At 32.6% G+C, this 13,930-nt stretch overlaps 2 protein-coding genes across 2 annotated transcripts; both read left to right on the forward strand.

Moving 5' to 3' along the window:
• Window positions 1-864: 864 nt before the first annotated feature.
• Window positions 865-3,455, forward strand: LOC134723393 (toll-like receptor 2). Its single transcript, XM_063587008.1, has one exon. The coding sequence runs from the start codon at window positions 909-911 to the stop codon at window positions 3,453-3,455; it is 2,547 nt and encodes an 848-aa protein (XP_063443078.1). The 5' UTR covers window positions 865-908.
• Window positions 3,456-10,909: 7,454 nt separating this feature from the next.
• LOC134721222 (toll-like receptor 2) lies at window positions 10,910-13,729 on the forward strand. Its single transcript, XM_063584030.1, has one exon. The coding sequence runs from the start codon at window positions 11,033-11,035 to the stop codon at window positions 13,583-13,585; it is 2,553 nt and encodes an 850-aa protein (XP_063440100.1). The 5' UTR covers window positions 10,910-11,032; the 3' UTR covers window positions 13,586-13,729.
• Window positions 13,730-13,930: the final 201 nt, after the last annotated feature.

Here is a 13,930-nt window from a genome sequence, read left to right on the forward strand (position 1 = left end):
CACTTATAGTTGATGTGTTTCGCTCGGTTTTGGTTTTGCATGTAAACCGGTTTTTTTCTCTATATCTATTTATTTGCTTTTTTTAATACAGTTTGATTACGACAACAAGACAAATTATGATTTGAATGATTGAGTTGATTAAAACCCTGAACATACGTGTATAAACATTTATTTACACTCCTCCTGGTTAGTTTGTAATTTTAAATTTAATATGTTTGTATTGTTCACATGAGATTTAATAGTTGTTGCAATTTGTTTATACATATATATTATCTGTAACTATGTAATTTGTAGTTAACGAGAAATAATTTTCATTCTTTCATTCATATTAAGCAAGTTTTGCATAACATAAACACAACTGGTGAATATGTGTAGGAAGATCTTCTTGTTGGGGCAATATCGATCGAGCGACGTAAAATGTAAAATAACAAAAATATCGAATTCCAAGGGAAATTCCGAACGGAAAGTCCATTTTTAAATGGCAAAGTCAAAAGCTAAAACAAATCTAACGAGTGAAAAAAAACCTGTTATATTCCTGAATTGGTACAGACATTTTCTTATGTAGAAATTATAATCAATATTTTCGTGTACTGATGAGGTCTGATTGTAAACTTATATTTAGATTTTTATTTCACCTTTGAACGATAAAATGATAGCTTTCCTTTAAATGTCACGCCAGAGGGCATTCCATTGAATCGCAGTACTTATAAATATGTATTGAAATTTGAACTTCAAACTCTTATTTAAACTTTTAAAACATATCCTTATCAACTGTCAATATTAATAACCTTCCTGAACATGCTGAAGTTTAAAAATGATATAAATAGTCGATTGTAAAATTTGTTCAACCAGAGGATTACTAACCCTTGGAATCGAAATAATTATTTTAGTTTATTGTAGATGTGAAAATGAAGAAGACAATTAGCCTCCTCGTTCTGGCAATTTCCATAGCAGTAGCAAATGGGAGTCTAGTATCGTCATGTAGGTATGACAGAAATATACAACATAAGCTAATTGCTCACTGTGAAAATCAAGGATTTACATCTGTACCAAGGAATCTCCGACGAGATATCTACGAGTTAATTCTGTCAAACAACTCTATACACATGCTGACAAACAATTCATTCATCTATTTTACACAGATAAAAAGGCTGATTTTAACCGGGAATAATATATCTGTAATTCAGCAGGATGCGTTTTCTGGACTTAATTTGTTAAAAGTGTTGAAGGTAAATGATAATTTGATTAACATCACAACTATTCCGCATGGTGTTTTCAGACATCTTAGTAATTTAGCTGTTCTAGACATCAGTCAAAATAAAATGCCATTGAATACAAACGTTCCGTTTATCTATCCCGATATCACATTTTCTTCACTTACCCGATTACAAAATCTTTCAATGGATCTATTCATGTTTCCAGTATTTCGATCAGGATTTACTGCACTTCAAGATCTTAAAGTATTGAACTTTGCTACTTGTAATTTGCATAATAGTAGTAGATTTAAGCTTTTTAACTCAACATTTGAAAACTTCTCGCCTGACCTTAAAGAACTTTACATCAGTGGTTGTCACAATTTCTTTCTAATGGAATATGGACTGTTAGATCCTTTTCCAAACTTGAAAGTTTTAGATCTGTCGAAATCGTATGTTCACCTTTATCAAGCATTGCGTATTCTTCATCCATATCAGGATAAAAACATGTCCGTTATAAACTTTCACCGCATTAGTGATAATTCAATCAATGAAAATAATTTTCCGTACTCTGTTATTATAACAGAAGAATTAATGAAATATTTAAGAACTATATGCATTGAATCACTAGATTTATCCAAAGCTGGTATAGTGGATTATCAGCAAAAATCTTTGTTTTCGTTCAAACGTCCAGAATGTATTAAAACTTTTATAATATCAGCCAACCGGTTACCTTCATCTACAGCAGATCATTACTTTCAAGTAGTAAAATTTTTCAAAAGCGCAATTAATATGAAAGTGTACGATTTTTCCTATCTTACCGTGGATTATATCAATCCACTGTATTTGGACGTTTACCATCCAGAAGTTTTAAATCACTTTCCAGAAATAACCGAAACACATAAAAGTCCTCCGCATCTTACGTTTGCAATTCCATCGTCAATAGAATTTCTTAGATTTACGCACATACAAATAGCTTTTACATCAGCGTCTTTCACATGTGCCAATACATCGCTGAAGTACCTCGATGTGTCATTTGGTGTTTATCAAAATTATCCTGATTTTACAGACGACTGTGGAGAGCAACTGGAATATTTGGACATATCTGGAATTCCAGTTACAATTATAACATTCCCATCGATATTCATGCCAAAACTTTCAATTCTGAAAGTGACGAATGCACGCATAGACCAAGTTATAATTAAAGGTAAACAATGGAAGTCTTTCAAAGCTCCCAATTTGAGAAAAATAGACATATCTTTCAATAATCTTTGGACTTTAGAGGAAACGACACTTTTAGATCAGCCAAATATAACGCATTTGAATATGTCAAACAACCTTTTTAGGACCATTCCTTCCTTTGTTACCAAATTACAAAAGTTGGAATATTTAGATCTATCCAACAATTTAATCAGTTCAATTGATGTAACTATACGATTTAAACTGGATAAAATTGTGATTTCAAATCACAGCCTCATTCTTAATTTAAATAACAACGCTTTGGTCTGTTCATGTGACACTCTAGACTTTCTTTTGTGGTTCGCAAAAACAAAAGTGACATTTAAGAATGGGGACACTTATAACTGTACTATGTCAGATGGCAAACAAACCAAATTAAAGGAGGTAATACAAAATACGCAGAAATACTTTTCGGACTGCAAAGCTACTATATGGCTCCAGGTTGGAATAATATTGGTTGCTAGTGCATTTGGCATATTCATACCTCTTTCTCTTCTTTATAACTATAGGTGGAAAATAATTCTGTACACGTATAGAAAAGTTCGTCATGTCGTTGAGAAAAATTTACATAAAAACTATTTGTACGACGCATATGTTTCTTATGAAGACAGAAGCGTGTCGTGGATACAGAAGTTTTTTCTTCCAAAAATTGAAGATAAATGGGGACTTAAAGTGTGTTTACATGATCGAGATCTCCTTCCTGGAGATATGACGGCTGATGCAAAAGCAGAATCAATACAGCAGAGTAGACATGTTGTATTCATCATTACTGAACATTTTACCGAAGGAAAATGGGGAAGATTCGAAATAGAAAGAGCAAAGTACGAAAAGTATACTACAAACTTTCGAAAAATAATTGTTATTTTACAAAATATTCAAATCAAGGATATCCCAGACGAAATAATTAACATTTCGAGTGATGTGTATTTTATTGAATTGCCATTGGACGAAAAAGAAGCTGGTGACAATCCTGATTATCAAAGTCAATGGCTCAGACTTAAGGCTCTTCTTTATTTAAATTAAAAATAAAATATATACGTTAATATACCGGAGTTTCACTAAACATTTTTTAGCAATTCTGGCGTACAAAATTATAATCCTGGTACCTTTGATAACTATTTACAAAAAGTTTTTTTTATCTGAAATTTGGTGGGGAGAAATGGGTGCGGACTCTGTTCCAGTGCGAACTATACATGCGCGATTACGGTACATACTGTGCCTCAAAGAGAAGATCACAATGATTCATATAATACATATGAAATCAACTCATTGCAATGTTTTTACAATGTTGCGATTGTGAATAATTATTAAGGTTGAATAAATTTGAGAATGGAAATGGGGAATGTGTCAAAGAGACAACAACCCGACCAAATAAAAAAAACAACAGCAGAAGGTCACCAACAGGTCTTCAATGTAGCGAGAAATTCCCGCACCCGGAGGCGTCCTTCAGCTGGCCCCTAAACAAATTTATACTAGTTCAGTGATAATGAACGCCATACTAATTTCCAAAATGTACACAAGAAACTAAAATTAAAATAATACAAGACTAACAAAGGCATGAGGCTCCTGACTTGGGACAGGCGCAAAACTGCGCCGGGGTTAAACATGTTTGTGAGATCTCAACCCTCCCCCTATACCTCTAACCAATGTAGAAAAGTAAACGCATAACAATACGCACATTAAAATTCAGTTCAAGAGAAGTCCGAGTCTGATGTCAGAAGATGTAACCAAAGAAAATAAACAAAATGACAATAATACATAAATAACAACAGACTACTAGCAGTAAACTGACATGCCAGCTCCAGACTTCAATTAAACTGACTGAAAGATTATAATTTCATCATATGAACATCAGGCACAATCCTTCCCGTTAGGGGTTTAGTATCATACCATCATAACATATATGAGAAGAACATTACCCGTGTCATGCCAACAACTGTTTTTAGAACAAATGTGTTTAGTTTCGACGCAAAGACCTTATCAGTGACTCAATATTAACGCCAAAATATGCAATATTTAATGACTTGACAACAGTATCGTAATTATATCCCTTCTTAATAAGTCTATTCAAAGGTTTTGTAAGTTTATGAGGTGAATACTGACATCTTTGTGGTTTATAAAGAATATTTCCATAAAAAATTGGATGTGAAATACCTGAACGTATAAACTTACTTTGTCATTTCGGTGAACTGAAAACCTTATAATAAACATACTTAAACTAATACGTTATTATCTGTTCTCTAGTAACTGAGTATTCTCAGACTTTTAGTGTGTGAAAAAAAATCATGTAAGGCATCATGAAGAGCTTTTGTTGTGGATTGATTTGTCATGATTATTGCACTGCAGCATTGATACCTCAAAAACTGAAAATCGTCGATAACCAGCAAATTCTTTTTTTTTTCACACCAGCAATTAATCGTAAATTATGAGCCAATTAATGGACGTCAAATAGGAAGTTGTATGACTATTCCATAATTGATTGCATTTGGTATACCATGAAGATCAAGTAAGGAAAATGAAGGTTAGTTTTCTTTTATGAATTCCTTGTAATTACATAATTTTCTATAATTATCTTTATTGCAAGAAATTTAAAATCTTTGAAATGTTTGTATTACAAGATCGGAAACACAATAATTATCTTGTCACCTTCAAAACTTATGATTACAAAATGGGACTTCCAAAATGTTAATGACTTGACTTCAAGGAGAGAACAATCATTAAGTCTGTGATATTTTACATAATGCCATTACAGAGTCATCTTCGCTAATCAAGGGTAACGAGCAAATTCCCTCCACTTCACACTTGGCAGATTATGCCAACATTTGTGATAACAATGTTGCGCCATCTATCGGTTGGTTTAAGTTACGCCTATTCCGAATTCTTTATTCTTAAATAATGGTAGCACTTGAACTCTCTTCAGTGTGTAGGTACACACACCGTAGCGTTTAGAGTCTACACTCTTGATGAAGCAGAAAACGAAAAATACGTTGACATTCAAAAAATTGTGCAAGAAACATACACAAGAACTTCTGTTACTACAATAGTTGATTGAGAACATTAAACTTATCACGAAATATCGTCGTGTTTCTTTCGAGTAAAGACTTGTTACACAATCAGCACGTGGAATTGTTTACCTACATTTTCAACATTTACACGTGCTCATGTTCTAGGTGCTTTGTCATTGGATGTAACCAGACCAACCAATGAAAATATTTACCTCGTGGATACGAAATTCTCTCTTAATCCCCCAAGGGTGGAAAAGAGGAGAGTGGATCGGAACCCTTGGCTAGCGAAGATATTACAGAGTGTATATTTTGTTATTGAAAATGTTTAGCTGATTTTTCATCCATATGTTGATTTGTGATTGAAAAGTAGGTGATGGATGAAATACATGCATATTGCATTTATATTTGACGAAAAAATGAAAACAACACGTTATAAATGTGATGTGTTCGAAGCACTTTTTCTGGATTTAGCTTTACCAGGAACTCTAAATCCGTAAATTTGAAAGCAGGACGTATAAGGACGGAAACAGTTTAAGAGCTATACAACTAAAAGTACATAAAAATAGCAAATCCATCTAAGGTCAACTTTGACTGAGGAAATTTAAACCTTAGTTTCTCATAATATAAAAATGTATTAAAGGACTTATAGCGATATGAGCCATTGCCTTAAAGTGTCATTTTTTGTTTCAGAAATATACAAAACGGAACAGATGTATTCAGACCGTCATAACAAAGAAGATCCCATGAGAAATATTAGGAAGAATATGTTCAATATAATGGATTTATATCCGTAAGAGTCAACATAACGAATACTATTATACTATGTATATAATATCATCTCTGTGCAAGGACGTGACTGAACTATATATTTATAAAGCTTTCAACTTCGAGAAAAGCAATACTACAATTATCCATGTTAGTATTATGGACAGAGGAAGTGAAACACAATACTAACCCCGTCTTGACGAATTTGCGTAATCAATTTTCAAACAATATAAAATGTTATTACAAGCTTCATTTTTCTGATGTAGATGCTGCTCCCTTAAAATGATATTTTTTAGATCACTTGACAACGTTTATAATTGGCTTGTTATAAGTTTGATAATTTTGAACAACATCATAAAAAATTATTTTGTTGAATACATTTTTTCCCTGTAATATTTCACAATAATCATATCATGATTGGTAAATTACTAGTATATATTGGTGCAATGTTCTGGATTTTTCTTTTTGTGCGTGTGTATGGTTGTGTCTGTGTTTTTGTCAATTGTTATCAATTAAATCGAAAAGAAAATATGTAAAATGCTTATTAAAATAGTTTGATCATGTGTTTATCAACATACAATGCTATACATTAGCATAATACTGAGTCATTAATCCTTGAAAACATCGGTGTAAATTTGTTTTTACTGGTGAGCTCAAATTTTTCCAAAAGTATATAAACAAGACACATGATACTTTGTAAATTGTACACTTATGTTTGACTTATGTTTGACTCTTGATAGTAGAACAATTTTATGTAACTGTCGCAAGTGGGTGTTTTTTATGTTATCTATTTTCATATATAAAATTGAGAATGGAAATGGGGAATGTGTCAAAGAAACAACAACCCGACCAAAGAAAAAGAGAAAAAAAGAACAGCAGACGGCCACCAACAGGTCTTCAATGTAGCGAGAAATTCCCGCACCCGGAGGCGTCCTCCAGTTTAAGGAAAACAAACATGTTTATTATGTTTGTATTCAATGTAAAATTGAGAATGGAAATGGGGAATGTATCAAAGAGAAAACAACCCGACCATAGATAAAACAACAGCAGAAGCTCACCAACAGGTCTTCAATGTAACGAGAAAATCCCGCACCAATGTACATGTTTACATGCATTTGTGGTATCACTAAATACTTTGAAGAACGAACTATATGAATTGTAAATCAGAAATACACTTTGCACAATACTGTATTGGTAAGAAGTTTATGTATTATATTTCAATTGCATGTGTAAAGACTGAAAATAAGGGATACAGCTATTACAGATCAGACTATGTTAGGTAAATTACCCTTCTATAAGAGTAGAATATTCAGACAGATAACAAATCTATCTGTCTATATGACTAGGCTACTTCGAAAGGAGGGTAGTATACCTTACCTTATAATGACTTCACAGTTCAGCTAGCAAGCAAGCTAACCAAAGATATTACCTTTACCAACACACTCAATGCAATCGGCTGTAAGTATTACGGTTCTTTGATCATGTAAGGACCTAGATTTATAACGGTAGAATTTGTTTTGTATATGTCATATATTTCTAAACTTTTGCATTAAAAGTTCCAATTGTACTTCACAAATGCGTATTTTGATACTTTTTAATCATTTTAAATGACACTCGAGGCAATATATCATAAACCCAAAAACCTAATACAAATTTGAACCGAGTTGATAAATCTTGAAAAGGACGAAACGTATAACTAAAAAAAGACAACAAATAAGGACTATGAATGAGAACGATACATTGTGTATTCTAAAAAAAAGGCTAACATGACAAAATGGAAATTTCGGGAGTTGATTTAAAGTTTCGTAAGACTAAAAACAAACGTTGTTCAAAGTTCACCGTTGCGAATAATAAATCTAAGATATCAAAACCAGAAAAACATAATATAGAGAATGGCTAGATTTTCACTACGATTATGGTTCTTCTATAAAATAATCGATTCTTGTTATGAATTCATCAGCCAACATGTGAATTGCGGCTGTGTCAAAACATCACGAGTAGAGTTTGAAGATTGAAACACTGTTACAATATTGTAATGACAGTGTAATGACAGTGTAATAAAATTTGTGATTTTTTAGTTGGTTACTGAAATGTTTAAGATTGACACCACTTGCTTTATATACCCTATCGGTGAGTGGCCATCTTTTATTGTTCACGGAAGAAAAAAAATATCGTAGTAACGATTTAGGAGAAAGGTGTATAAGTCGCTCATGAGTCTTTTGTAGACGAAACTCGCGGTTGCGTAAGTGTGGTTAGCGTAAGTACAAAATTCAATCCTGGTATGTATGATGAGTTAATTTACAACCTCTAGGTTGGTACCACTGCTGGTGGAGTTTAAATTCCCATAGGGTATCACTAGCCCAGTAGCCATCACTTATGTGCTGACAAGAATTATCATTGGTATGGTCTTATTAATAAATTAACTGTTTACAAAACTTTTGATTTTTTAAATACCCAGGCTTTTCTACCTCTAGAATAGATTACCTTACCTGTATTTGGCAAAACTTGAAGGAATTTTGCAATGCTTCTCAATGCTCTGCATCTTCGTATTTTATTTTGCTTTTTTTTACTTTTTTGGATTGGGGCGTCAATGATGAGTAGACGAAACGCGCGTCTGTCCTAATCTTGTTTCTGTTGTTTTCCTTTAATAGCTAATGTGTTTCCCTCGGTTTTAGTTGGTAACCCGGATTTATGACTTTTGAACAGTGGTATACTACCGTTGCCTTATTTTGTGGAAGGAAAAAAAAGTTGCAAATTTATTCCAGAGTAGCTTCAAAAAGATGACTTAGATCAATTTCCATATAGAATTAGACGGGGTCAATGGCGTGTCATATTGGTTAAGATACTTCTTTTGTCAAAAGCTGTGAAATTTGCACCTCAGATTGTAAATCTTCAAAATATATCAGAAATGAATGAATACGAGAAACGGAGATATGCATGATTTCGTGTTGCTTAGTCTTTAGTTTTTCTATGGTTTGTCTTGTGTACCCTTATCAGCTGTCTGCTTGTCTATTTCTTTTTTGTTTAGCGTTGTCAGATTATTTTTTATCTATAAGTTTGGCTTTCTCTCTGGTATATTTCGCCTCTCTATTATATGTTTCTACACTAAATAATTCAAAGATTGAATGCTAAAAGGTTATAAAAAACTGTGCTACGAGTCTGTTAACAAATGTTGTATCTCCCTTTAGTTGCTTTAAATATATACTAGAACACACCCGCGAAATCGCGGGCATTCAGAGCGTACTTTAAAGTATGTAAAGTGTTGTTGGAAGAATTTTGTTAAATATTGAATGACTGGAGAATTTCAGCAAAAGTATCATAAGTCATAGGTTATTGGGGACAGGAAAATGCTTATATTTATCCCTCCTCCTTTATTTCCAATATGCCCATTTTTTGGTTTTGTATCAAATTAATATGAACATACATTAAGTATGTTATGAACATTCAAGTATAGGAGCCTGTAATTCAGTGGTTGATGTTTGTTTATGTGTTGCATATTATTTTTTCGTTCATTTTTTTGTACATAAATAAGGCTGCTAGTTTTCTGGTTTGAATTGTTTAATATTGTCAGTTCGGGGCCTTTTAAAGCTGAGTTAGTATGCGGTATGGGCTTTGCTCGTTGTTGAAGGTCGTACGGTAACCTATAATTGTTAGTATCTGTGTCATATTGGTCTCTTGTGGAGAGTTGTCTCAACATGGCAATCATACCACATCTTCTTTTTTTTGTAATCAATGAATTTTGTAAAAGATTTAATTAATGACTGGAGAATTTCGGAAAAGGTATCAAAAGTTCACATGAATATTGGTAGCGCTTATCTGTATATTATGAACATTCATTACTAAATAAATTTAATATGGTGTATTTACTTTCAATTCTAAGTTTACTAATCGATCCGTAGTGGTCATTGATATAGTATACAGACCCCCTCTTTATTTAATAAACTCTTTGACTGCCATGGATAGTAAACTTGAAAATGATAGCAGATAGAATTCTGAAAATACACTTTATACTTTATTCTTTGTATATGCATGTTCATAGTATACAGAAAAACGCAAACCGGAAGTCTAATCTGACTTAAAATTTCGTCCAATGACGGGACAATATCCGGATGACTTTTTTTTCGTTTTTCTCCAAAAATAACTCAATCTGAATAATCATATGAATGGATGACAAATGGCACTATGCACTGTACCTATAGGACACAGAGGCGTGTTGATCAATATTTTGTGGAAAGAAGAGAAGCGACACCTAAAAATGAGGTCTTCTCGTTTAATAGTATAGAAAACGCACAAATTACTAAACCCAAGTATACTATCTTTATTCTAATAGAACGGGAAGGGTATTTGTTCTTTTTTTATATCAGACGTATTAATAAAATGAGACTGGAAAAAAGTTTATCTACTTGAGGTATTCATTTTTACTTCATTCAATCTCCATATTGTTTTTTCTCCAGTCAGTTTATCATTTTGATTTGAATACTATTATATTGCGCGTCTGGCGTACTACATTATTATTCTGGTACCTTTGATAACAACATTACAATTGAGAGCTAAAGTGGTAAAATTGATCTTTAAATCGCAGTTCCGTTGAATACTTCAACTCATATAAAAGTATTCAAAGTCATTCATCTATAACAAGTTTTTATAAAAATTATACCTTTATGCAAAGTTAAACTACAAACTTCCTCTTTACCTTGTCATTGATTAGTATATTGGAAATTCATTTTCTCTCAAGCAGATATACATTTACATTTTGTGATTAAGAAATTGAATCAACAGCTGACATTCTTTAATAGAAAAGAAACCCTTAGATGGGTAGCTATTTCAAATATGGAAAAGAAGATGATGTATATGTTCGTTCTGTCAGTCATCGTAACATTAACATGTGTGGAACCAGCATTTTCTTGCACATACAGTAGAAATAGAAAACATCAACTGGTTGCTCATTGTGAAAATCAAGGATTGACATCTGTTCCAAGGAATCTAAATCGAGATATACAGGAGTTAATACTTTCAAATAACTTGATAAGCATACTCAAAAACAATTCATTTATTAATTATACCCGTTTAGAAATCCTGAGATTAACCAAAAATAAAATATCTGATATTCATGAGGATGCTTTTGCAGGACTTAATTCGCTGAAAGTTTTGAAGGTAAATGATAATTTGATAAGCATCACAATTCTCCCACAGGATGTTTTCATACATCTTAATGCTTTGATTGTTCTGGATATAAGTCGAAATAAAAAGCATTTGAATGAAGACAGTCAGTTCATTTATCCCGATGCCACATTTTCTAGATTGGAACGTTTGCAGAATCTCTCGATAGATCTCTTCATGTTTCCTGTATTTGGAAGTGGATTTATAAAACTTCAAAACCTCAACGTATTGAACTTTGATAAATGTTATTTGCGAAATAGTAGTGGATTTAGGCTATGGAATGCAACCTTTGAAAATTTTTCGTCAAACCTCCAACAACTCTATATCAGTGGTTGTCGTCATTTTTTCCAAATGGAATATGGCTGTATGGAACATTTTCCTAACTTAAAAGTTTTAGATCTGTCAGAATCATACGTTCATTTATATCAAGCATTGCGTATCCTTCATCCATATCAGAATAAAAACATGTCAGTTATAAACTTTCACCACATAACTGATAATTCAATTAATGGAGATGATTTTCCGGGCGCTGTTGTTATAACAGTAGAATTAATGAAATATCTGAGAACTATTTGCATTGAAGCATTGGACATCTCGAAAACAGGTATCGTAGATTACCAGCAAAATTCTTTGTTTTCGTTCAAATATCCTGAGTGCTTCACAACTTTCATTATATCAGCAAATAAACTGCCTACTACGACTTCAGATCACTATATTGAAGTTATAAAGTTTGCAAAAAATGCTAAGAATATGAAGGTTTATGACTTTTCATATTTCATAAGTATTGCAGATAATCCAAATCTTGCTTATTTGAATGTTTACGACCCGGAGGCCTTCTATCAATTTTCAAAAAAGACCCAAAAAATTGAAGTCCATCCACAAATTCAGATTTCTCTTCCGTCCTCTATTGAATTTCTTAGATTCAGTTACACGAACGATTTATTGCACTCAGCTTCTATAACATGTGCAAATACATCGCTGAAATATCTTGATGTTTCATTTAGTGTTTTCCTCAAATTTCCAGATTTGACAAACGGCTGTGGAAAGCAACTTGAATATTTAGACGTTTCTGGAATTCCAGTAACAGAAGTTACATTGCCGTCAGTTACCTTACCAAAACTATATACATTCAAAATGACCAATGCTCGTTTAGATCAGGCAGTACTAAAAGGTAAACAATGGATTGAATTTACAGCTCCAGAGATAAGAAACATAGACATATCTTTTAATAATCTCTGGAATTTGGAGACCTCAACATTTATAGGTCAGCCACATATAACACATCTCAATATGTCAAACAACCTTTTCAGGACCATTCCATCTTTTGTTACCAGACTCAAAAAGTTGGAATCTTTGGATCTTTCTAGTAATTTGATTACTAATATAGATAGTCAGTTGATGCTTTGGATGGATGAAATGACACTTTCAAATCGCAGCCTTCACCTAAATTTTGATAACAACGCTTTTATATGTTCGTGTGATACATTAGACTTTCTTCTATGGTTTTCACAAACTAAAGTAACATTCTACAACGGAGACACTTATAATTGTACAATACATGACAAGCCAGCCGTATTAAGGGAGGTTATACAAAATACAAATAAATACTTTTCAGACTGTAAATCTACTATGTGGCTTCACGTTGGAATAGTATTGGTTGCAAGCACCTTCTGTATTTTAATACCTCTTATTGTCATTTATAACTATAGATGGATGATAATTCTTTGCATTTATAGGAAAGTCAGACGTGCTGTTGAGAAAGGTTTACATGAAAGCTATATGTACGACGCATATGTTTCGTATGAAGACAGAAGTGTGGCGTGGATTAAGAACTTTCTTCTACCAAAATTTGAAGGCGAATGGGGACTTAAAGTATGCTTACATGATCGAGATATTCTTCCTGGGGATCTAACTGCAGATGCGAAAGCAGAATCCATTCAAAAAAGCAGACACTTTGTGTTCGTCATTACTGAACAGTTTACCGAAGGAAAGTGGGGAAGATTTGAAATAGAAAGAGCAGTGTATGAAAAATATACTACAAACCTGAGAAAAATAATTGTTATTTTACAAAACATTCAAGTTAAGGACATTCCAGAAGAAATTGTGAATATTTCAAATGATGTTTGCTTTATTGAATTGCCTTTGGACGAAAACGAAATTTATGACAAAAGATATAGTCAAAGTACATGGCTAAAATTAAAGGCTTTGTTTTATCTAAATTAAAAAAAAAAGTTTATGAATGCAACATTATGTGATTTGAGGTTTCACTTTCACATTTCAAAAGTGAAGTTGAATTATTCTGATAGAAATAAATCAGTTGATAATGCTTTAACATCAGTTTTCTGTTTAATTTGTGTTACTAGTATTTGAATATATTATCTATTTAATCTTCTTGCTTTGTTCCCATCATGCGCCTGATATAAAGCGTATGTTCCTTTCTAATAAATGTGTAACTCAATTGGCTTTATTTTGGCTTTCGTTATTTTTCTCATAACATGATGGTTGTTCTTGTTCGTTCAGTAATCATCGCCACAGGGGTTTTCTGTAATGAAAGTACAATCATTTTTT

The sequence above is a fragment of the Mytilus trossulus genome, chromosome 6 (assembly GCF_036588685.1).
Source record: "Mytilus trossulus isolate FHL-02 chromosome 6, PNRI_Mtr1.1.1.hap1, whole genome shotgun sequence".
NCBI lineage: Eukaryota > Metazoa > Mollusca > Bivalvia > Mytilida > Mytilidae > Mytilus > Mytilus trossulus.

Coding starts and splice junctions, on each gene's coding strand:
- LOC134723393 (XM_063587008.1), top strand. CDS start 909: ATGAAGAAGACAATTAGCCTCCTCGTTCTGGCAATTTCCATAGCAGTA.
- LOC134721222 (XM_063584030.1), top strand. CDS start 11,033: ATGGAAAAGAAGATGATGTATATGTTCGTTCTGTCAGTCATCGTAACA.